This window comes from Monodon monoceros, unplaced genomic scaffold, assembly GCF_005190385.1.
Source record: "Monodon monoceros isolate NGI ecotype Baffin Bay Population unplaced genomic scaffold, NGI_Narwhal_1 Super_Scaffold_13, whole genome shotgun sequence".
Taxonomy (NCBI): domain Eukaryota; kingdom Metazoa; phylum Chordata; class Mammalia; order Artiodactyla; family Monodontidae; genus Monodon; species Monodon monoceros.
The window spans coordinates 10,687,343-10,712,843 of NW_021703769.1; the positions used below are offsets into that span (position 1 = coordinate 10,687,343).

General features: G+C 39.1%; 1 protein-coding gene across 3 annotated transcripts in view; it reads left to right on the top strand.

The window, feature by feature from the left end:
• ADNP (activity dependent neuroprotector homeobox) overlaps window positions 1-25,501 on the top strand; it is a 30,128-nt gene continuing 4,627 nt past the window's right edge. The window contains exons 1-4 of one of the 3 annotated variants that reach the window (XM_029219519.1): window positions 1-95; window positions 2,105-2,278; window positions 21,834-21,946; window positions 23,732-23,824. In XM_029219519.1, the coding sequence (XP_029075352.1) occupies window positions 21,839-21,946; window positions 23,732-23,824 (201 nt within the window). In that variant the 5' untranslated portion in view covers window positions 1-95; window positions 2,105-2,278; window positions 21,834-21,838. Of the gene's footprint in view, window positions 96-528; window positions 2,279-7,938; window positions 8,003-21,833; window positions 21,947-23,731; window positions 23,825-25,501 lie in introns of those variants that run through there. The other 2 variants (XM_029219520.1, XM_029219522.1) reach the window with 2 other exon arrangements.

The window sequence follows — 25,501 nt, forward strand, 5'->3', positions numbered from 1 at the left end:
CGCCGCCGCCAGCGCCGTGCCGCCGCCATCCGCCCGCCGCCGCCGCCCGGCCCCCGAGCACGCCGGCCCCGCGCGCGCCTCGAGGCCGAGTCAAGGTAAGCCCGGCGACCGCCGCGCGCGGACCCACGGCCGGCCCCGCGGGCGCATTATTGTTGAGACCGCCAGCCCTCCGGCCGCACACGCTCCTTTGCATACTCCGGTGCTGACGGAGCACCCGCCCCGGCGCGGACCGCTACCCGGGCTCTTGCTCCGCGGTCCGGGCGCCTCCTCCTGCAGCCCGACCCCCCTTCCCCGCCCCGTGAGCCCGCGGAGGCCAGCAGCCGCCCTGGCCGCCGGAGCTTTTGCGGCTAGTGGCATCTCTCTCCACCCCGCCCCCAGCAAGAATCGAGCTTCTCCCATCCCTGGAACTACTCCCGCCCCCCGCCCAAAATGAGCCCCCCACGCACACCCCCAATCCCTGGGACGAGCCTTCTGCCAGGTCTACCCACCTTTAGTCGGGGGAGGGGGGAATAGATTGGGGGGCGGGGAGCATGCATGGCACGGAGTGAAAGTCTTTGCCTCCCCTGTGCAATCCTTCCTCCCCAACAAGCCAGCTCCCCTCCTATCCTGACCACGGAGTCCTCCACCACCCCCTTTTCTCAATCGCAGCTGCCTGGTCAGCACGACCTCTTGCGAGCATTCTGAGCCCCAACTTTGCAGTAAGATGGTAAAAAATGGAAATCCAGAAAGCTGCGAAAGATTTTTTTTCTTTTTTCTTTTTGTGTGTGTGTGCAATGAATGGGGAGTAGTTCTTTGAGCACCCTTTTATTCACCTCTTCTTTCCTCTGGGCTGCCTGCCTGCCTTCCCCTCCCCCCAAACCTGGATGCCTGTCTGCTGGAAAAGGCGCGATTGCTTCTCTTCCTCTTCTGCCCAAGACCAGGCGCTAAGGTCTAATAGTCTTTTCAGCCACACACATACCCACACTGAGTCTTCTTGATGTTCTTGCCTTCCCAATTCCTCTGGACAGTTCTTGCCATAACCCCATTTCTCAGACAAAGGCTTAGGAGGGAAAAGAACCAAACTGTTTCCTGTGTTTGCCATTTTGATGTTGTCCATCCCCACACACCCAATCTCTTTCCCTGATGCTTCTTGTGCCAGTGTCTTGAACCTTCAGAATGGGGAAAAAACAAAAACAAAAGAACTCCTGGGTAGCTTGATACAGTTTCCTTATAAATCCGCATTGTTGCTTCTGGTTTATGGCCTTGAAGAAAATACCAGCCCCCACCCAAAATGCACCGCAGCCAAGTCGGCTAAAGGCGATGAGTGTTGGAGTCAGTAGGGGGCGCATTCCCTGCACTGGGTAAGGCTGCAGAGGGGGGAAGGGCCCCAGAGCTAGAACAGGATGTGCTTCACAGCGCCTTCTACAGACCATGGGAAAATGGACCCAGCAAGACACACTCACACACTCTTAGTTGGTGAGCTGACAGCAACATGGTGAAGGATCAAGTGAGTCAAGAGCAGTGATTTTATTTCTTTTAAAGAATTTACCCTGCGTTTTAGAAGTTCTCTCTTTTTACTTTTTCAAAACTGTTGACCCTTAGACAACCCACATTTGTTCTTGAGGAATCATCTTGGCACATCCTTGGTACACAGATAGCCCCTTCTCTGGAATTCTTCCACCTTAAGCTTTGAATGTGTCACCATATCTTCCCAAGGTCAGATGGTAAAGGGAGAAGTTTAAAACCTCAGAGTAACAGGTTTGGGGGAATTGCTGATTACTTCCCTTCTTCATGGCCCCAACCTTTTCAGCTCTTTGAGAGTTGAAAATCCTTGAGGGATGTTAGATTTTAGTGGGGTAGTAATTTTCATAAGTATGTAGATGGGTGTCATGATTTGCAAAGCCTTGTTGGTAAACATCAAGCCCATGTTGAGTTCTTCATTGTCAGACTCAACAGAGTTGATTGTAAAATTTTCTTTCTTTCCAACTTTGGACTTGCGGTTGCTGTTCATTATCTCAGTAGCCAACCACCTTTGCAAAAGTGTTGACACCAGTCTTCTGTGAGCACCCACTTTCATAGGGTGTGTTGATTTCTATAGATTTTACTCCTCTTGTTATTTCCATAGGTGTGAGATGCACAATGCGAAACCTAGGCCCCAGCTTTTGCACCATGATGCACAGGGTTGTACTTTTTGTACTGAACTGATAGGTGGCCTAGTGGTTATGCCCTGTACTACCATTTTGAGGATCTGGACTCCGTTCCTGCCTTGCTCTTTGGACCACATTGTCAATTCACACCGGTGGGTATATTCATTTTGGAGGGTGGGAACTGCAGCAACAGGGAAGCCAGAGACTTCTTCCTCCTTGGTCACCACCAAAGCCAGCACTTCCAAAATTTCAGCCTAGCCACATTCCTCAGGGAACGGGTTAGAGCTGGTTGCAGATGTGGGTTCTGAACAGAGAAATGACTTGTGCCTTGTTTAAGAGAAAATTTTGAAGTTGCTAATATTGTTTTAATCGTTTGCATTCTGCACTCTTGTGTATAAAATATGTTAAGTATTCAATTACTGCTGTTTTGATGACCCAATCTCAAGAGTTGCTAAGCATTTAGAAACCTTAAAGATTCTCTGATCAGAACAGGCCTTTCCATGAACAGGTACTTGCTACCAAAGATGGATAGTGGTTGTTGATACTTAAGGGTACTTTTAAGACTTTGTTGCAGGTATTTTATAAAGATAACACCAAGATAAATTTATGGGAAAATGAACTGGTGTATTCTTTGATACATAACCAGTTGGTGCTTAGGGGAGAATTTGCATTGGACATTTGCTACCAAGTAACATTTTGGTGAGTGAAAAGGAGGCAGCTTGGTTCAGGTATTCCACTAGAGACTTAACTAATTGCTTTTACAATTTGTTTAGTAATCAGAAGAATCAGATATATAATTTAAAGGGTATTGTAATCTTTAAATACTTTTTAGTATTAAGTAGATATAATTTTGACTTGAATTTGTGTTTGATATAGAATTATACGACTTTTTAAATGAGTAATATGAATAGCATTTCTTTGAGGGTGTGTTGGAGGTGAAGTTTGTGAAGGTGCTTTCGTTTGATTTAGCAAATTATACGTAAGATATAATGTTAACCGATGTCCTTAGTGGTAATAGCCATTTTTCCCCTATGGGAAAACTTACTGTGAGCTCTTAAAAAGCATATATTCTGCACTTTCAAATGTTCCCTGATTTTGGCATTCCCTCTCCCTCCCACCAAAAAAAAAGAAAAGAAAAAAGGTCAAACAATTGGACTTGAAGGCTGGAATTTAGGTAAACTGTGAGGGTTCATTAAAAAGCCTCAATTAACTAGAGGGTGGGGAATGGGTATTCTATTTAATTGAACTTTAAGTAGAAGTTCCTTCTTTGTCTTGGCCCTTGTTGAAAATCTCCTAACACTGCCTTATTAGAGGCTGCTATACTTCGAACTAACTAAATCTTTGCTTTTTGGCTCTTATAGTCTCTGTGTAGGAAATAGAGGAGATTGGGCTATGAATCTCTAAAGACCCTTGTTCCTGTTTATTCTGAAAGTCATTGATTTTAAACATATCCATTGTGAATTTGTTTTGCTTAAATTTCTCTTTTTTTCCTTAAACCAGAGTGCAGGAAAAGTTCTAATACTATTTATATTAAAAATAAAAGGCCACCATGTTGAACAGACTAAGTGTCAAGTAAGTTCTTGATTATTGTTATTTTGATGACCCAGTGTCAAGAGTTGCTAAGCTTCTAAAAACCTTGAACATTCTCTGATCAGAACAAACCTTTCCATGAACATGTACTTGCTCCCAAATAATCAGTAGGCTTTTATCAAGTAAAAATGAATTTTGATTTTTATTAACATACATGCCTACATTTATTATTTATATTTGATTGCTGAAAGCATAATTATATTAGGTACATTATATATTAAAGTAACTGCTTATAAATTTTGGAAGATGTTAAAAATAATTTTTAGAATTGTGAAATGTTAAATATTTAGCAATCTGGTGGTTAATATATTTAAGGTGATGTACACATTTTGTGACTTCACATTTAATTGTGAAAATTTCAGTTTAACAAGGAACATAGAGCTATTCTGTTATAAAGGAGCAAGTAGGGATCCCTACCTTAGGGAAAAAAAAGAAAAACTTCAGAATTTAAGTAGTATTTTTTCTTTTGAGAACCATGCATAAATAACAAATTGCATAAGTTGTAGTAGACCTTGATTTTGTTAATGGCTGGGTGGGTGTATACATAAAATACAGTTCACTTTTTTAGTGTTGAAATGACATTAAATACAAATAAAAGGTGCAAATATTGGAGATAATGTTTGGAAACAATACATTTGTGCAGAGAAAAAAATCAAATGTCGGAGTTTTTTTTACTCTGTTTAAATCTTAGATAAACTTCTTAAAAATGATGTGAAACTACAAACGTTTTTTTTTGAAATTCTTATTAGAACCTAATTTGTAGTTTACATCAAGGTGCCCAGTACTGTTGTGTAATGAGCTACTTGTTCAACCTAGACTTCCAAAGGACTTTCACTTTTAAAGAATGTCATAAAGTCTGTTATGTCTTCCAGAAGGTGAAATATTTTCCACAAGAGTGTAACTTTCATCTACTTGCCTAAGAGGCATGAACATTAAGAAAAATGTTGCTCACCTATGTAAATAATTTTAGTTAGATTCACAGAGCTTGATGTGTTATTAGCATCACATGAACTTACAAAATTTTTTCCTCCCCTAGTTTTGTGAGAACTTGTGGTATTAAGTCTGGAGCAAATGCCATGTTTGGCTGATGTGCATATACATTTTATGTTGTTAGTTTGGAAACTTGGCATTTGAAACTGGTATGAACCAAAGCCCCACACTAATTAACTGAATTGGTATCTTGAATGTAGAGGCTGTTTCTTGTTTACATGTTGGCACTTTCCACCTTGATCGTTGAGACACTTTATAAGAACAGCCACCCATGTTTTGCCCAGCATGAGTGGCCACAGTTCCATGTGACTGCATTTTTGTTGTTGTTGTTTGTTTGCCTGATCTTGTCCATTAGAAAGTGAGGAGAAGGATGATTGTGCTCCCTCAGTCTCTTACGGTCTTAGTACCCCTTATACCTTTGTTTTGGTCATGACCTACCTTTGATATCTGCCAGTTTCGAGGTCGGCTTAAATGAGAATCCACATTCTGCCTCCCTGGAAAGAGAAGGCTCTCTACATATTAACAGGCCTCTTAGATTGGGATATATATATATCAACTTGATTATATGGGGATATGCGTGTATATATAGGAAGTCACGGATAAAATGTGAGCCAACTATGTAAAGTGAGTTTTGATTTAGGGGTGCACATTTTTGTTCTAATACGTGTAAAATGCAAAATTCTTCTCACTGTTTCCGTGCTTGGTTCTCTCATCTCCACGTATGTGTTCCTGTCCTTTGCCTTTGGGACTTCTTTGAGATGCACTCGCAGTCCTCTTTGGTTTTATTGATCCCTAGCTTAGTTCCAAGACAGCAGCGAGAGAAATCCTGATATCTCAAGAATTTTAGCAGTGTTCCAGAAATAAAGGTTTGGAAATTAAGAGAAGAGCATAAAAGACTTTGAATAGAATTACCAAGGGAAGGCTGCCCTGAACATATGCCACAGTTTAAGATTGAGTTATCATTCAAAAACATGCACATGATCTGTAAGAGACTCCTGCATTGACCATCTCTTAGAATTAAAAATAAATCCCTCCACATCCTAATTCCTTTTCCAGTAAGGGTATAGATTTGTACTTGAGTCACTTAGCTTTGGGTTGTTTGTGTTTGTTACTTCTCATATGACTTGGTTGATGTCTTTAATAAGGATGAACTATAAGTGTACAGGCCCCCTTGCTGGCCTTTATGGTATTATAATATTAATAATACTGGTGTCATTTTTCTAAGCACTTCATAAACCATTCTCAGTTCTCTCAGGACTGACTTCACAAGTAGGGAAATCAAGGCACTACCGTGTGCAGTGATGAAGTGAGCCATGGAATATGTCTGGGCTGGTTCCCAGGTCTGTGTTTGGAACACAGGCTTTTATAGGGCCCCTGTGAGCTGTTTGGCTAATGAAGACCCACATGAGTGCTTCATAACTTCTTAGTGATGTTTTGTGCTTGGATGTTAGCTAACAGCCAAGGATCCCAAGTGGGCTCCGCAGTTAAAGCAGTTAGCTTCACTAGCTTCTTTACCAGTGAATTGTGCTGGTGGTAGTTAGTTGAAGTAGCAGCTGTATAAGGTTTGAAGTTGCCTGTATAAGGATCTAAAAAGAAAGTTTGTTTATGGTCCATTGCTTTTCCCAGTGTTTTGGTTTAGGGCAGTCTTGTTCCTTCTCTCCTCTGAGCAGTTATTTTTGCTTAGACAGATAATTGCTGGCTTTTGCCCTCTGCCTTTTCTTTTTCTGAACCCTCTATGCCCCATTTAAGAGCTTGTGGAAACCTGTGCTTCTCTTGAAAATCTGTAAGGCTTTCCTTTTCTGATGGGAGCTGGCAACAATTGAGGACCTATATGAGTGGTCTCTGGAAACCTGATATGTCTGAAGAAACTTCTATCTAGTGGAAATGTGGTGGAATTTATTAAATGTACGTTTAAGTCAACAATTAGAATTCTTGCTCTTTTGAAAGATATGAACTGAGACTGGGTGTGTCCTAATGCAGGGAGTGCTTAGAATCCTGGTTTGAGATCAGAAAAATATAAATAAAACTTCTGTGGAAAATGTAAGGATTGAGCCATCAAGTGGCAAAACCTGCTCTAAGAATAATGCTTTCGCTTAAGCCTTGACTCTAGGAGATAGCTTAGAAAAACGTGAGAAGGTGATTCAAATAAATTACATATTTTGTTGCTCAGGAATGGTGAGAAAAATATATTTCCCATTACTATGGGAAAATTATTTTGAGTAGTTTTGAGACAGCATGGAACACTTATTAAGGGATTGAAAATAACCTACTTTTTGTCTTAGGCCATTTAGATGAAGCAGTAGCATGCTTCTGGAATGATTATAAATGGACATATCTGGATGTTCTCTTAGGCCTGCTCGTTAATTGATTTCCCTTTTTCACACTTCTCTTAAGCCAGGTTGTTCACCTGTATTGACAGCAAGCAGCACTAAGCCTATGGAGTTCTTATGTAGGCAGCATGGTGTTGGAATCACTCCCACAGTATGTCTTGCTGGAATGCCTATTTAAAATGGAGTAAATTGGGAAATGCTTCCCATCTCACAGTCTCCCTGAAGCTAGATTGGGATGTTAGAGATGTTCTCAATCCTTTTTGTCCTTTTTTAAGTAGTGAGGTATCTTTCCCCCTTTCAAATAAAATTTTATGTGAACTGTAGTATATAAAACTGATTAAAGGGGCAGCTTTCACATTGTCCCTTAAATGTCAACTTCCCCTCCATCTGTATATATCTCTTACAGTCTCTCAGCACACTCTGAGAAGTACACCCTGAAAACCGTTGGTTCCATTAGTGTTCTAGAAGTTCTGGTGGTCACAGCTAGGGTTCTTGTCTGAAATCTAAATACTCAAAAGCAACAGGGTAAGCAGCAGCCATAATAACAGTTCCTAGTTGTAGGCACTAGTTTTTTAGTCTGAAAGCCTTAAAAGAGAAGTAACCCAAATTTTATATTATATAAATATATATATATTTAATAAGCAGACTCTAGGTCACACCTTTATATTTCTAAGTCACCTAGGTTTATTTTGGGTACTTGCGAATGTTCTGTTGCATAACCGTTATAAGTGCCACAGAGCTTGTAAAGTTAATATGCTAACTCTAACATGAATGGCTCACACAAATACATAAAAAACACTCTTACGTGTAAGTATAAATGCACATTGTAATGTGTACGGGAACAGATGTGTGGCAACCACATCTGATTCTCAGGAATAATGATAGTCTGTGCTTTTTAACAGATTATATCCTGGTATGAACTCATAAATTTCAGAGTGATTGCTCCAGTATCTGACCTGGTTTAAGGTAATAATAATAATAACTGCTTTAAGTATTAATTGGCATCATCTTATTTAATCCTTCTGACATTTGAACAGTAGAATGGTGTTATACTGGTTATACCATAGGAGACAGACCTCCAGAAGTAAAGTAAGATTTTTAGAGTCACAAAGCTAGTAAGTGGCAGAGCAAGGATTTAAACACAGATCTGTCCAGCTCTAGAGCTGTATTCTTTCTTACTACATTGTACCATCTTTTCTAGCAGGGGAAAGCTTTACTGTACTATGTCACCCTACTTATTATAGAAGTTTAAAGTTATGAGGGAAAAAATCTTTACACGTGGCTGAGAGGTAACCTAAATATTTGGTCATGAAACCAGTGTAGTCCTACTGGAAAACACAAATTTTGATGTTGGCTGTAGGCTTTATGCTTAAACTTTTTCTCCCCGTCCTTGTGCTGTCATTTCAGTATCTTGTTACCTTATACCTAAAGTTCTGGCTATTTTGCAGATGTTTCAGATTGAGTAGGTAGGTCTGGAATGGGTGTAAGCTCCCTCAAGTGATTGTCACAATGGCTAGGTCTGGTGTCCACTCTTCTACTTAATCTACTTACTCCAGACCTTTTTTAATGGGACCTGCCAAACACAACCAGATTAATTCTCTCAAAGCGCCATTAAAATTGTATCACTTCTCTACTCCAGTAACTGCAGCATCTCCTCAGTGCCTGCTAGACATGGCAGCAGGCTCTAGCTTCACACTCAAGGCCTCCATTCTATCCCCATCCTGCCTTTCCAGCCTTGTCATTTATTACTACTCAGAAGCTTGACACAGCAGCCATTCTGACTCTCTGCAGTAGTTCCTAAAACTCTGCTTTTCCACCTCTGGAACTGTGCTAGTGAGACTTTTTTTTGCAGTGAGTGCAGATTCTCCAACCTAACATAGTGGCCGCAGCTCAACAGCTACTTCCGCCCTCTCCTGACTGCCCCTGCTGAGAATGAACTGTCCCTCTTACAAAGCCTCAGAGCATCTAGTTTGTGACACATCTGACATATTGCATCCTTTCCTGTATATATTTATGGGGTGTCATCTCTATAAGACCTTTGTAGGCAGGGACTGTTCATTCATTCTACACTTACTGAGTGCCTGCTATGTGCCAGCCAATGAAGAACGTGTTAGAGAATATAGCAGGGGAAAAAAACCAGTCAGGGTCCTTGTAATGGACATTCTTTGCCTTGAATAGTGAGATGGCATCCTTGTCCTCCTGCATATTTTAAGGGTTCTATTTAGCCTATCAGTTGAGATAAGGACAATTAATCTGCGCTGAAAAATGATTCATAGTGATTCTAATTTAAAGACATAAATATCTCTTTACCAGTTGTATGAATTATACTTTCAGGTCATATTTTACTAAATCTCTTGAGATCACCTGTGATGAGCATTTAAAATAAATTAAAACTTTTAAGTCACAGAGTCATTGTAATTTTGGTGATTGATAATGTGGTGAACCAGGCTTTTTATTTCCCATTAGATTCTTGGTTTGTTATTAATGAGCCACACCAACATGAAAGAAAATAAAACTTGCGTAAAGGACTAAAATTAAATTTTTCATCTTTCTGTTACCTTTGAAAAGGCTTCCTGTTTTATTTTTCCTGGGACCTCTCCCCTTTTACAGTTCTATCCTGTAACTGTTTGAAAGAAACTTAAGGTGATTTGAAAATTTAATACATGGAAATTCTGTGAAAATCATTTCTGTACTGCTGCTTCATGCTCTAGAATCATTTCAGTTTTGCAAAATTAAAAATAATTGAATTCATTAAAGTAACTCTAGCTGGATTAAACTATTAATTAAGGCAGAGTGAATTTGGGCCTTTGACGTTGACAAAAGTGATATATTCCTCTGTTCCTGGCCTCTTGGAGTGGAGCAGATTTGCCAGGAAGGTGAACTCTCTACTAAGATTTTTTTTTTTTTTAAGTGCTTAACAGTTTGGGGGCTGTTGATATATTACCATAGAGTCACTCGTTTAAAATTGTCCAAAATGGTCTGGAAATTTGTAAAGGCCTTCAAAGTTGTTCTGCTACATCCAGGACTTGCTCTAGAGGATCTATCCTGTTCAAAGGAATCTTAAACAGTCTTAACAGATGCTTAATATTCATAGTTTTGGCAAAGAGACCCATCAGTGATCAATGTCTCTGATTTTGAACCCAGATTGCCCTGCTGATAAAATTACAAGCAGCCTTATCTGGTTCCATATTCACTACTCTTGTCTTACGTTTTCTAGTAGCCACTTTTTTTTTTAACTTTATTTTTAATTGTGGTAAAATATACATAACGTAAAATTAATTTATCATGTTAACCAACCACTTTTAAGTATACGGTTCTGTGACATTCAGTATATTCACATTGTCGTGCAGCAGTTACCACTATCCATCTCCAGAACTGTCTCCATCTTGCAGAACAGAAACACTCTCCCATTAAACAGTAAATCCCCATTCTCCCCTCCCCACCAGCCCTTGGCAACCACCTTCTACTTTCTGTCTCTATGAATTTCACTACTTTTAGTATCTCATATGAGTGTAATCATGTAATATTTGTCTTTTTGTGACTGGTTTATTTTGCTTAGCATAATATCTTTGAGGTTTATCCATGTTTTCAGTAGCTACGTTTTTAAAAATAAAAAGTAAAATTAATTTTAATTTTTAATCCAATATATCCAAAGTATTGTCATTTCAACATGTAGTCTATTTTTGGAAGGGTATTTATGAGATATTTTGCATTTTTATCATACTAAGTCTTGGAAATCCCAAGTATATTTTATGCTTAAAAGCATATCTCAAAAAAAAAAAAAGCATATCTCAGATGGGCAAAGAAGATGTATAAATGGCCCAAAACCACATGAAAAGATGCTCAACATCACTAGTCATTAGGGAAATGCTAACTAAAACTACAATGAAAATATATCTCACACCCATTAAGATGGTTAGTGTTAAAAAAAAAAAGTGTTGGTGAGGATGTGAAGAAACTGGAACTGTACACTGTTGGGAGTGTAAATGGTAGAACCACAGAATTACCATGTGATCCAGCAGCAGTGTCTTGAAGAGATACTTGTACACCCATGGTCATAGCAGTATTATTCACAATAGCTGAAGGCGGAACAAGTGTCCAACAGGTGAATGGATAAATGTGATATATACATAGCATGGAATATTTTTCAGCCGTACAAAGAAGGGAAGTCTGACATGATGCTCCAACTGGATAAACCTTGAAGGCATTGCTAGGTAAAATAAGTGGTCACAAAAGGACAGATACTTTGATTCCACTTACGTGAAGTACTTAGAGTAGTCAGAATCATAGAGGCAAAACGGAGTGGTGGTTGCCAGGTGCAGATGGGCGGGGAGAAATGGGGAGTTACTGTTTAATGGAGATAAGTTTCAGTTTTGCAAGGTGAAAAGAGTTGCGGAGATGGATGGCGGTGAGGGTAGCACAATAAAAGTTTAAAGCACCTCAATTCAGTTCAGACTAGCCACATTTTAAGGGCCTAATAGCCATTTGTGGCTAGTATCTGCCGTATTGGAAAGCATAGTTCTTAAAAATGAATTTATAAAATTTTCAAGCAACATTGGTTTTCTTGCTGCTTGAGTAAATACTGAAATACATCTATTCCTTTTGTTGTTTGAGAAAAATTATGCATGCATAAAATCTGGAAGGATAAGTATACCCCAGTATTTACTATTGTCTTTGGGTAAAATTATTTGTGTTCTTCGCCTTATCTACATCTTGTAATCTTATACTAGGCCTGATTGCTTTTTTTTTTTAACAGCTTAAGATATCTTTCATATACCATACAATTCACCCATTTAAAGTGTATAATTCAATGTTTTCTAATATATTCAGGGTTGTGCACCTATCACCACAATTAATTTTAGAATATTTTCTTCACAAAGAACTCAGTACCCCTTGGCAATCACCCTCTATTCCCCCTGCCTATTTCCTCCAGCCCTAGGCAACTTTAATCTCCTTTCTGTCTCTGAGATTTGCCTATTCTAGATATTTCATATAAATGGAATCATACAATAAGTGGCCTTTTGTGACTGACTTTTTTCACTTGGCATAATATTTTCAGGGTTCATCATGTTGGAGCATATATCGGTATTTCACTCCTTTTTATGGCTGAATCATATCCCATTGTATCAATACCATGTTTTACTTAACCATTTATTAGTTGATGGAGATTTGGGTTGATTTTCCTTCTCGGATATTATGAAGACTGCTGAGAACATACGTGTACAAGCTTTTGTGTGGGCATATGTTTTCATTTCTCAATTGCTTTTGTAACAAGAATGAACGGAATTTGGCAGGGGAAAGGAGACTAAGAGGTAGTTAGTTGAGAGCCGACTAGTCTCCTGCCTACCCCTGCCCTTTAGAAAAGGAAAAAAGATGACAAAAGCCTCTGCTTTTCCCAAGCAATTTTCAGAAGACTGTGCTTTGAGTATTGATAATGGATAACTGGTCCATTATCAATAGGAGAGACATAGGATATATCTGGTTTTTGAAAAGGTATTGTTTTGTTGAAGGATTCTAAAATTGTGGTTTTCATTTTGCAAGATATTACCATTACAGGGACTTCCCTGGCCGTCCAGTGGTTAAGACTCCTCTCTTCTACTACAGGGGGCATGGGTTTGATCCCTGGTTGGGGAACTAACATCCCACATACCGCACTGTGTAGCCAAAAAATTTAAAAAAAAATTTTTTTTTAATTAAATATATATATATACATTACCATTACAGTTTGGATAGAAAGATATCCGTCAGATGTGACCATCTAGTGACTGTTGGCATCCACGGTGATGTTAAAAGCGCTTTAGGGCAAGTGGTCTCAGAGCTGAGTTCATGTTTCACTTCTTTGGATGTGATGGGACCATCTGACCTGAGATATGTGTGTGTATTCTTTTTTTTTTTTTTTTCCGGTACGCGGGCCTCTCATTGCTGTGGCCTCCCCCGCTGCAGAGCACAGGCTCCGGACGCGCAGGCTCAGCAGCCATGGCCCACGGGCCCAGCCGCTCCATGGCATGCGGGATCCTCCCGGACCGGGGCACAAACCCGTGTCCCCTGCATCGGCAGGCGGACCCCCAATCACTGCGCCACCAGGGAAGCCCTGTGTGTGTATTCTTAATCTCCGTATCTCCACTTGAGCTGGTTTGGCTGAATTATTTATGGTTATTTCAACCTTGGGTATTAAAGTTCTGGCACTTTCAGATGTGTGTATATAACATGCAGTTGTTTACTTTTAATTAATGTCAGAGATCAGAGCTTCATCTGCATGGGTAATGGGAAGAACACTGCATTCTAGGTCTGAAGATGACCTTGAGACCCAGCTCTGTCATTGACACGCTCATCACCCTTAAGCCAATTGCTTCACCTCAGTTGCTAATCTGTAAAATGAGAAGAGTTTAGATTAGGCAAAACCCTAGGTTCTCTTCAGTGATTCAAAGTGCTGCTTTTTCATAACTGATTTTAGTTGGAATATGAATCTCAGTCTCTTGTCTCCTACGGCGTGTACTTTGTTCTTCATTTTGGAATTAGAATGTTCATGCCCCTTCAATTGAGAAGATACTTAAAGACTGATAGTTATTTCTCTTCTAATCAGACATGGATTCAGAATAGCATATCTTTTTCTCATCAGCTAAACCAGCTAATGCTGAAAAAGGCAGCACATATGCAAAAAAGAAAAAAAAAAAGGATTGATTGTAGTTATATGTGTAAAGTGGCTGCCACCAACACAAATGCACCTTTTAGGAGCATTAATTTAAAAATAATATCCAGAATTAGAGAAGTGTTGTCCCACTTGACCTGATTATGTCACATCTGGAATAACAGTTTATTCAGGGCACCACAGAGATTGACCAACTGGAGCCTCTTCACTGGAGACTGGCGTAGGCGATAACAGAAGGAATGGTGAAAAGAACTGAGCATGGTTAACTTGGAGAAGGGGAAGTCTTGAGAGGGAAGGAGGAAGTGTCTTAAAAACTTGAGAGGCTGTTAGGTGGCTGTAATTAGACGTCTGTAGCTGAACTGAGAGTTGTGGGCAGGTTACAGAGCACTGTAAAGAATAAACTTGTGAACAGAGCTGTCCAGTGTGGGACAAGATGCCTGGTGGGGTTTGTGCTTCCCTCACAAAGTAATCAGGCAGAGAGTCTCAGAGCAGGGTTGTTTGTGGAAAGGATTCACACATTGTTCATAGAAAGTGGCCAAAAGTATTACTGTGATAAAACATTTTTGTACAGGATGCTGTATTTAGATGAATACACTCATTTTGCCTTGCGTAAATATAGTCTACCTACCAAAGAAATAGTTACGAAAAGTTTTTTCTTTTTCTTTTATTTTATTTTACATCTTTATTGGAGTATATTGCTTTACAATGGTGTGTTAGTTTCTGCTTTATAACAAAGTGAATCAGTTATATGTTCCCATATCTCTTCCCTCTTGCCTCTCCCTCCCTCCCACCCTCCGTATCCCACCCTACGAAAGCTTAATTATAAGGAATTTAATAATTGATTTGGTTAAACACTTGAAGAAAACCTTTTTTTTTTTGAAGTGGAGGCAGTTTTATATTTGACACTTTACTCAGTTAATTGGGTTTCTTTTATTACCATACTGAAAGAATAGTAAAAAATTAATGCAGTTAGTAGTTAAGAACAGAAGAAAAATTAGTTACATTTCCTGCCTGCTTCTTATCTTTATTAACAGTGTTCTAATATGATTATCCTAAGCAACATAATTGATGTTCATTATTTAAATTTAGCTTTTGGTGCAAGTGTGTCTTCATTGGCAAAGTAGTTTCTCTTTCTAATCCTTCTGGGCTTTCCAAATACTCCCTTTTTTAGCCTCAACACTACTGAACATTTTCTGGTGAGATGGAAGAGAGGGAAGACTAAAACTTTGCTTTTTTACCTCTGTCATGCTGCACAGTTTTATCTGCTAATCCAGGAGAGCATTCTGCCCCTGGATTAGTCAGACAGTTCCTTGTTTTGTGGTATTTGGGATTGAGGAAGAGAGGAAAAAGAGGAGACCGAGCTGCCTTTATGTGAAGAGCCGAGCCTGTGGCATCCAGAAGGTCTTTTGCCAAACCTTATAGGAAATTGAAAGATAAGCAGCTTCTGTTCAGGACTGTGTTTTAGAAAAAGATTGAGTAGGGTGATTGCTTCCAGACTGAATGTAGGCTCTAGGGTCTCGATGTGTTCACTCATCGGAGGGTGGTTCTAGAAAGACTTTACAAGGTTCATTTTTTTTCAAATACAAATATTACATAAAGCTTTTTACATCTGGTTTAATTTAAATGTAGGGCTAGTGACATCCTGAAAAGCAAATAAGGTGTCTGTGTTCACCACTTTGGATCCCAGAATAGTCAGGAAAGATAAACACTTGCTGGTTATAAAAAGAAAGTGTTTTACAGTGACCACACTTTTTTTTTACTCAGTGAGTGATATTGACAGGTATTAAATATGTTGTTGAGGGGGTGGCAGGAGGAGAAAACAGCAGAAATATGGGAATGATTTTTTTCTTTCTGCCTAGTTTTTAACTTAATGGGTTCAAAATCCACAGAGATATTACAGATTTTTTTAAGTGCCATCATGGGTAGCAATGAAGTAACTGATGCTTTGATTCTCTTCGTGAGAATCTTCTTAAAATGCCTGTGTCTCTTAGAAAATAGCATAACTTAATATTTTTAGTTAGATCAGTGGTTTAAAGAAACTTCAAATATCTGACTCTTAAACCCCAGTGTGGATTATATAAATACTTGCGCCAGCATTAAGTGGAGTATTGTTTTAAGGATTTAGGATCTGAATTTCTTACATATTAATTTGGGTTGATGATGTACCAAAAATGAAATGGTTTATATTGTAGTAGTTTGAAAGTCTTCCTAATTTATTAACTTAGAAAATATTGCTGCCTTTTTTTCACTAGTAATGGCATCTTTTCCAGCCTTTGATTCCCCCCCGCCCCCTACCAAAAAGGATTTCCAGAGAGGCTGTATCTTTCTTAACAGCTTTAATGTAGAAATGTTTAAAAAAACAACAGAGTATAAACTATGTTCTAATCCTTAGGCTTACTGTGGGCTTCCTATAACCATATTCTGATCAAACTGTAATTTAGGGGAGATTTTCAGTGAACTGTTGGAATTCTGCTGTAGCCATCAAACATCATGCTTTGGTTGACTGTCCGCTAGGTCCAGATTCTACATTTCAGTAGTCTGCCACCTTGGCATAAATTTGCATTATGAGCTTAGTTTAGACAAGTAACTATTTCAAGGAGATACTTGGAAACGGAGAACTTTTCCTTCTTCCTCTTTCCATCAACCTGACCCCCTCCCTCCACTTTTTATCTTTTTTATATTTCAACTAAGATTTCTTTAAAAACAAGGATTTCACCCCTTTTAAGGTCAGGTGGGGTGGTGGAAACCACTGGTTTAGTCTAAGTAACTTGTGTTTAGGTTTTAGCAGGAAGAAGTATCTATCCTGGTCTAGCTCTCAGTACAGTGTTAGAAATGTTTTTTCTATGAAAATTCTAGATTTGCATTCACAATATAACTGATGCAGTAGTTGTCATTCTGGTATATGTTCAAATTTCAGTTCCCAAATATTAGAAAGTAGCAGGGTTATGCCTGCAGGTGATGGAAACTAGGACACACCATCATATTTACTGGCATGTTAAATTAGCACCATATGTTCTTATTAGGAACTTGAAACATACAAGAATGCACGTAAAAATATGAAGAATTTGTATACTGGAAAATGCCACGCTAGATCCATACTTGGAGTCGTTTAAAATATCTGTAGAAGTTTGGTTTGGAGGCTTTTTTTTTTCTCCTGGCTTGATTATCTGTGCCTAGTCAAAGGTTTGATTGGGTTTTATGGGGGTTATTTTTGTTGTTTTGTTTTTACTTTCTGATGGCACAGTTATAAATACTTCTGCCCCTAAAAACAGGGACTAAATGATGCCATCCTTGATATGGTGGCTTTGCAGAGGGACTGCGATACACAGACAAGCCCCATTGACTATTGGTACATTAGGTCCTGCAAATCTTGCCTTAAGCCTGCTAAACTAGTCCTCTCATCTGTTGGGTTCCCCTCCATCTTCCTGACCCAGATGAGCCTGAGTACAGCCCTGACTAGATCCAAGCCTTTTTTTTTGGCAGAGCTCTGGTTTCATAAATGATTATAATTACGTTTCTCAGTTAATGACCTCTTTGCCTAAATGAAGTTCACAGTCATTGATGTTGTATCATCATCCTTGTACAGTCCTCTTATACAGATTCGGCCTGTAGATATTTCCTCGTGAGATAGGTTCTCTCGGCCTTTATTTACCCTCTTTGTACTTGGTGTAAAGGAGTACTTTTGCTTTTCGTATTTGGTGAGAAAAGAGGTACATGTTATTTGATCGGTCTTATGTATTGTTATAATTTATATGGTTTTAAGTCATCATGGCTACAGATCTCAGATTTTCATTTCAGCCATCTGACTCTTGCTTTCTGAGGAAGGAATTGCTTTCTGAGTGGGAATTTGGCCGGGATTATTGGTAAAACTTTAATGTTTTGGCCCTAATTAGTAGGTGTGGGTATAATTTGCAGATTGATAAGGAGTGTGGCTGAATTATTCAACAGTGAATTTAAATCATTCTCAAAAATCAGTAATTTAAGTCTAGTTCATCAGGTAGCATATGCTTAACCAAAAGTTACTTAACTTCAGTTAATAAATCGCAGACGTTAACTCCATTATTAATGGGTTTGAGCTTTCCCCAAAATCTTTTAGAATTTACGAAATGTTTTACTCTTTCCATACAGTGTTTTTGATTAATGAAACGATGGGCCATCGCCTCTTTCAGAATAACTGTATCTCCCTGACAAATTCCTATTCTTCCTATTAGTCCCAATTCACAAGAATAATTATTTTTCATAAAATTCCCCATCTTCCCTTACTTATTCACTTCACTTCTTCTCTGTCCCACTACCCAGTGGGTCTACCAGAACTTTTGGTTGCAAGTAACATGAACCAAAACTTAAGCAAAAATGATCATGTGTTTTTGTTCTTGTTCATGAAAAGTTGGGGGGAGGGATGGTTCAAGGGGGCTATCATTCAGGCACAGCTAGATTGAGGACCTTAAGCAGTATCAACAGGAGTGTTTCCCTTTCTGTGCTTTTCGCATCGTCACTGTCCGCCCTGTTTGGGGCACATGTCCAGGTTTGTACTAACCAGTGTCTGCAGAGATAGAACACTAATTGGTTAACCTGTGTCGTATGCGCGGTGGAGGAAGGGCCTCTTAACTGACAGCACCTCCACTGCGGCAGGAGTGGCTCCAAGAGGAAGTTGGGCAGGGAGAAGCAAGCATCTTTACTCCAGTGACCCAGTGCCTGCTGTATACCCCAGAAGCGATGGACTGTTGAAGGGGAAGAGCTGTGTCCTGTTCAGCTTTCTGTTTCTAGCACATTAATGGGCAGGGTGCTCCAAAAATGATTGATGAACAGTGGTTTCATTCTATTAATTTGGATGTTTTTCCCTTTTTTATGCCATGAGCTGAGAAGTTTATGGTTTGGCTGAAGGGAGCTCTCCTTGGTATTGGGAAATGGTGCTGACCTCGTCAAAATAGCCATCCTGATAGCCAGGGAGGCTCAAGAGAAAGGTTTAGCCACTGGGGACAAATGTGGAAAGTAATCCCACCCTTCTGCATTCCTTTCAATGCCCATCTCTAGACAGTTTCTGACATTATTGTAAGACATCTTCCTCCCTAAGAGTAATGATTGTAAGAATTTGTTTTCATCTCTTCCTATTCAAAAGTGAGGAACACCCCTTAATCTCAGGCAGTCCACTTCCTGTTTACTCTGTCCTTACCCCTCAGTTAACAGAGTAAATAGAAAGGTATGGGCCCCAAGAATCAGATAGATAACATCAATGAACCCTGAAGGCAGCTGTTGATTTGAAGTTGTTTCTTAACAGCAGGTGATGGGCTGAAAAAAAAAAAAAACAACAACATAGGGCCCTTGAGTTCTTTTTCTTATCACCCATGATTCTAACATTAACTGGTAAGAATTTGTTGGAGACTTTCTTACAAGGAACGTTTGGCTTGTTACAGGCATAGAAAAGCTTAAGAAATAGACACAGGAAATGGAGGATGGGAGTAGGAGGGAGCCTTCTTTGCTTATTATATTCCTATACTACATACCTGCTTTATATACTGAGAGAAGTGTTTTATTTAATAAGCGAAAAACCAGAAGAATCTCTGAGTGCTTTTGAGGATGCCAACACATATGAATGTGTTATTCTAGCTCCAGATGGACAAAATCTTGGAAATGGCCTCCGCAGAGGGTACCTCCATCTGGGGAAAGGGGCAGATGATAGAATTCCCAAGGTCATTAGAAATGTCAGAAATCTGCTTATGAAGACGGTTATAACCTTAATTCAGAATATTCTACATTTTTCAATGTAAACTTTTTCTCTCTTTTTTTTTTTCTTGGCCGCACTGCACGGCATGCGGGATCTTAGTTCCCCAACCAGGGATCGAACCCGCACCCCCTGCAGCAGAAACGTGGATTCTTAACTACTGGACTGCCAGGGAAGTCCCGATGTAAACTTTAACTTGGATTCCTCCTAGCTAATCATAGAACAAATAACTTTTTTGTAGCATTTTCCAATAAGCAATGTAACTTTTATTTATAAACCTGTTTAATTCAACTCAAATAAGTAAACTCAAGATTTATTCTATTGCTGAAATATCACCTTCTATAAATAAGTTTTTTGTAACTAAGCTCCCTTAGAGCATATTCTTACTTTTTCAGAACTGTAGGTGGATAAATTGGGTACAACGAAGCAGCGAGGTGCTTCACTTGGAGGTCTTGAAACAACTTTGTTAGCTGTGGGTGGGCACTTAGAACACCTGGTATTTTCCATAGGAAACTGGGTTTTCCTTTATCCTGAGCTGCAGTTTGGCTCCCTAGGATGTTTTCTGTGTGGGGGGGGGGGAGGCGGCATTTCCAAATCTGTGTGTGTGTGTTTTGCTGTGCTCATCCAGGAGGCAGGGAAAGCCAGAAAGGGCTGCCTCTGGGGTATGTCTGTGCTCTGAAGTGAAACAGGATTCACATGGGATGTTCCAGAAGAACTGGATTTTGGCCCGTGGAGAGTTGATAAAACGAATGGAGAAACAAAATGTCTCTTTTCAGAATTGGGTGTTTATGGACATTCATTTTGATGCCTGGTCTCTTCAGAATTAGCCTGTAACACTTCCTGTATTTCTGGAACACTTTTCTTGTATTTCTGAAACATTTTTCTATCAGGTGGTTCTCTCTAAATGACCTAGTTTGTGCGAACCTAGATTTTTCTTTTTAATCAGTTTATTAAGCAACTGATTTTTTTTTAAACCATCAGAAAGATGGTTCAGAACAATTTAGGAATAAAATTTCCACAAGGAATAATGGATTTGGCCTTGAACGCACACTAATTTGTATCAGAACTGACTTCTAAGTCTGTTAGCTAAATGATACACAGATTATTAGATGGCAGAGTGCAGAGGACACCATAGTCATGCTTCATAACTAGGAGTTCCATCCTGAGGATGTGTTTTGCAGTGAACTGCATTCATCTTTTGGCCTCAGGTATACTAAGTTCTGGTAACATATTGAGATTTAGAATTTCTAGAAGTTGCTGGGACATTTTGGTAGGCTTCATTTTTTTTCCATTTTTCATAGTTAATATTGATGTTTGGATTTGAATAATAAGTGAGGTAACATGATATCTTATTACATGTGTATTAGTTGACTTTATGATTGTGGTTTACAGATGGTAGTGGTATTATAGAGTGACAGCCTTGATTAATTAGAAAACCAGATTTTCATGTATTGAATACTAAATTTTAAATCCAGATGCATTGGCTTTTGTTTCTGCCTGTTTTTGATTTTTAGAACTACTTTATATCCTGCAACATTTATTTGGATTATTAAGTCGATGATTAGTTTTTACACTATTTTGTAGGAAACATTTATGGTCACATTGGAAGCCATACAAATTCTCAGCTGCCCAAGTTTTATTAATTTTATTTTCTTAACCTTTGTTTTTAAGGAACTTGGGAAAGTGGGTGTAAATTTCTACTTTAATGTATTGGGTCATTTAAATAATTTTTCAATTCCCTCATACACACATAAGCTTTTCATTTTTCAAAAGGGACCCCCCCAAAGTCTGTAACAGTTATTATTTGCTCTGGTGCTGAGTGCCCAGCTTTCCCTGTCTCAGCATTCATTCCGTGGCATTAGTGAGTGCCTTTGTCCAGGTGTGGTGCTGGCTGGGGGGCAAGTTACACAGCCATTCTTGTCTTTCGTTTGGGTGGTGTGCAGAAACTTATGGTTACCACAGCAATACGAAGGGTAGCTCCCAGACAACAGAAACTTATTTCCCCTGGCACTCAAAATTATGTGGTAATGATGCTGAAATGGTGAACATTTTTCTGTTTTCAGAGGTTCAGCATCACAAGGAGAAAAGCACTCACACTTGATTTTGAAGTAATCGGTTGGTATATAAACCTCATTCTCAACTTTAAATAAGCTCATCACCAAACTAGTTTTTTAAAAGTCTAATCAGAATTGTGCCACATTAGATTCATGTTACCTGTGATATAAAATGTCCTGTTAAAAATAGAAAAGATCAGAGAGTACTTATTTTGCCTGCCTGCTCTAAGTATTCAGAACATGCTGGATAAGGATATCTATTCACCTTTTTTGTCAGACTGGGCCAGGGTTTGTGATCCTACCATCAGTGGAATTAGTAAATATCACAAGTTGTACATGTTTTGACTTGACTTAAATTTTTTTTCCCAATAGAAACTATGTTCCAACTTCCTGTCAACAATCTTGGCAGTTTAAGAAAAGCCCGGAAAACTGTGAAAAAAATACTTAGTGACATTGGGTTGGAATACTGTAAAGAACACATAGAAGTAAGTAGCATGTCATTTTTTTAATTTTAACATGACTCAGCTTCTGATCCATTACTTTGTGTCAGTGGCCAGGATCGTTAATTCTTTGGGGTGATTCTGTATTTTAACTGCAGCGTTAGCTTTGCCTGAGCTTTCTCAAGTAGCCTAACTTGTTCCCTTCTCCCTAAAATGGGCTTTTTCATCTTTGCATCCTGGAGCAAAAGCAGTTACCACTGAGGACGTACCACATCAGTCATTTTTTACTAGGTGCTTTAAAATGGTCTGTAAATTCAAATCCTTAAAACAACCCCTAGGGGATATAGGAATTCTTATCTCCAATTTACAGATGAAGAACCAGTAAAGAAATAGGTCCACCTCACAGCTGAGCATGTGGCAGGGTCTGTCTGTGAGACTCCAGAGCCTGTTCTCATTCTGATATGCCTGAATGTTCTGATTGACCTTCTGATTGTTGAGGCGTGGTGGTTTGGGTGCTTGTTGTCTCTTTCCTTGGGATTTGAGCATTTGTTGGCCCTTTTGACCCATCGTAGACTATTATCTTCCCCTAGGTAACAGTTTGGACTTCACAAACTGTTTTTCTAGCCTTTTTATTCTGTGAGCTTTATTAACAGCCCTGTGGGATAGCCAGTGTAGTGGTCTCTTCTAGATCTCATTACTCCAGGTCTTGTGGTTAGTTGATCAACAACCTCTGATTGGAAAGAAATGTTTAAAGCTATTTTCCCCACTAGCCTTTTAAGTTCCGGCTGGCCAGGGACCTTAACTACCTTGTCCATCTTTGTATCCTCAGCACTTAGCACAGTGCTGGGCACGTAATAGGCACTCAGTAAATGTTTGGATGGAATTGAAAGTAAAAAAGCAATTTCCTTCATGCAACAGGTTTTCTTTTCCTGGTTCCTGTTAATCCTACTTTAGGGGTATATCATGAAGACTGAAGCTTCTCAAAATTGGATTTCTCTAGTTATGTCGTCCCTGGTGTGGCAGTTCAGTCCCTCAGTTTCAGGTAGATCTGCCTGATGAAACAGTCCATTTACTTCCCATGCAGTGGGGTGATCTTCACAAGAATAAATAATGCAAATGTTAAAGGTACCTTTTCTATCCTGCATTTGATTTGTTCCTCCCATTATTGCACCCACTACATACTCTGGAATATATGTGTACTTGATTTTCCACACTGAACTGTGACCCTTTTAGGAACAAGAGGAATTTTACCATAAAACTCTTTATGTTCCTGTCTCAGGGTGGAGGGGATCAAATTTTTACACAAGAGTGTAAATTTAACATAATACTACTTGCTTTCTTTGAATAGCTTTCCTCCTTTTGGGGTTCAGAAATCCTGAGTTTTCGTTCCAGTCCAATCCCACCCCACCCCCATCTCCCACAAAAGACTTTTCTTGCACAGAACCAGAATATCTCATCTGTAGCACTATAAGTGAATGTTGCTCTCTTACACTCCATTCTAATATTACAACTGATGAGTTATATAGTACTCTTACGAAGGGTGCTTTGGTATTAATATGTGGCTGAATTTTCTACTTCCTTAGTTAGAACTTCCAGTGGTTTCTTTGGAAACCTGGTGACCATTAGGGGAATGTTTAGTTGATATAAAAAGTTCAGTGTAACATCCATATGCCTTTTTGTATTTCCTAGAGCTTTATCGATCCTAGTTTAGTTCTCGGTGGTGTCGATTTTCCTATGCATCTCCCCAACCCTAGTTAGAGATACGATTTATATGTAAAGTTGAGCTAGAGTTGATAAAATGTTTTTGAAACTTCTTTCACTGTTTTCTAGGATTTTAAACAGTTTGAACCTAATGACTTTTATTTGAAAAACACTACATGGGAGGATGTAGGACTGTGGGACCCTTCACTTACAAAAAACCAGGTAAGTGGCACAGGAGACTTCCCCAAAAGGCAGCATCGTCCCTTTTCAGTTCTACATTTTTCATGGTATTGCATTGTTGTAGGCAACAACCTAACGTGGGAAGTGTTGAAACTGATTGTTTCATATATTCCTAAGAGGTAGGGAAAATTAGGAAGAACTTTTGGTCTTTTTTTTTTGTCATTGTACTGAAACTTCAAGTGTAAGAAGAATAGGAAAGTTTGTTACTTAAAAGTTGTGAAGCCCACTGTATACCAGCATTCCCCTCTCCTCCCCTAACCCCTGTCAAAAGTTTTTTGGTTCTAATTCTAAAATGTTCCCTCCAGCATTCTGTTCATCTAGGGTATCCATCATTTTTCTGTGTTGCAATCCTTGTTTTTTCTAGAGAAGGGAAGACAGGGCTCTTGCTTCCATTTACGTTTTCTTACTTACCTGTGTTGTCACCCAACCTCTCCGGGTAGCCTAAGCCAGGACATGGGGGATGGGACAGATGGCTCTGTAGGATGGCAGAGTGGTGCAGCTTAATTTTTACAAATTGGAATTAAAAACAGTATTAGGTAATCAAGGGCACCAGCTATGCCGGCAAATATCAATAGGTGATGATATAACAAAAATGAAGTTATAGGTGATTTTTTTTTCTACAGGGAGAAGTGATTATCAATTCAAACTGTACCACTGTTTATTTCAAGTGATTGTAGTAATTCTGGATTATTGATATGTTCATCTGTTGGAACATACTTGGCAGGGAATCAGTACTTTTAAAATCCACCTCAGAAATTTGATAATACAGTCATGTTTCTTTCTTAGAAATACCCCAAGAAAGGGTAATAACCAGCAGTCTTAAAATATGAAAGCTTTCCAGTGGGACACATCACTTAGTTAATTCAGTTTTACAAATACTAAAAAAGGGTTGAGCTTTAAGGAAAAACAGAGTATTTCATTTTGGTTCGAATTGGTATCTGAAACAAGGTAGGTTTCTTAGGTTTACTAGGGGAAAAGATCACCTCTCACCAAACTTGTGTTTCACCTATCTTCAAAGGACCAACTGCACAGATGTTAATGAGCATGGTTCTGTAAGTTGCTCTTTGATACCAGTATATTCTGCAATGCTTTACTTTTTTATTGGCTTTTTAACACCTTGCTTTCCTCACAGTCTGTAGGAAATTTTTATTTAATTTCTTAATTTGAATCAAAGCAGCTGTCACTTCATTACTTCTTTTGAAGCTGCTCTTGCTTAAGAAGGAACAGCATGGCTTGTAGAAGAAAGCCGACTTTTCAAATCATTAGTTTTTTGATCTCAGTGAAAACTGAATACTATACTCTACTTTGATCAGAGGGGGGGAAATGTTTGAGATTTTTGAAGATGAGCCTTTTTCTCTATGAAAATTTTTCCATGATGGGGAGGATCAAAGGTGTGTCTTTATATCATATGCCTAATTGCATTACAGCACTCTGGGCCCTGAGTTTTACTATATAGTGAATCTGAAGCCTTCAGCAACTTACCAGTTCACAGAGTAATTGTAGTGATTTCACCTAGCTTATTCTTATCCTTTCTAACTAAAATGTTTATCTTGAAGCCATTTGTCTTTGGTTTCTCTAAAACTAATGAGCAAATGTGACTCTGGTCTTTTCTAAAAACACTGAGGAAGAACTTTGAATGGAGTTTTTATTTACACTGTG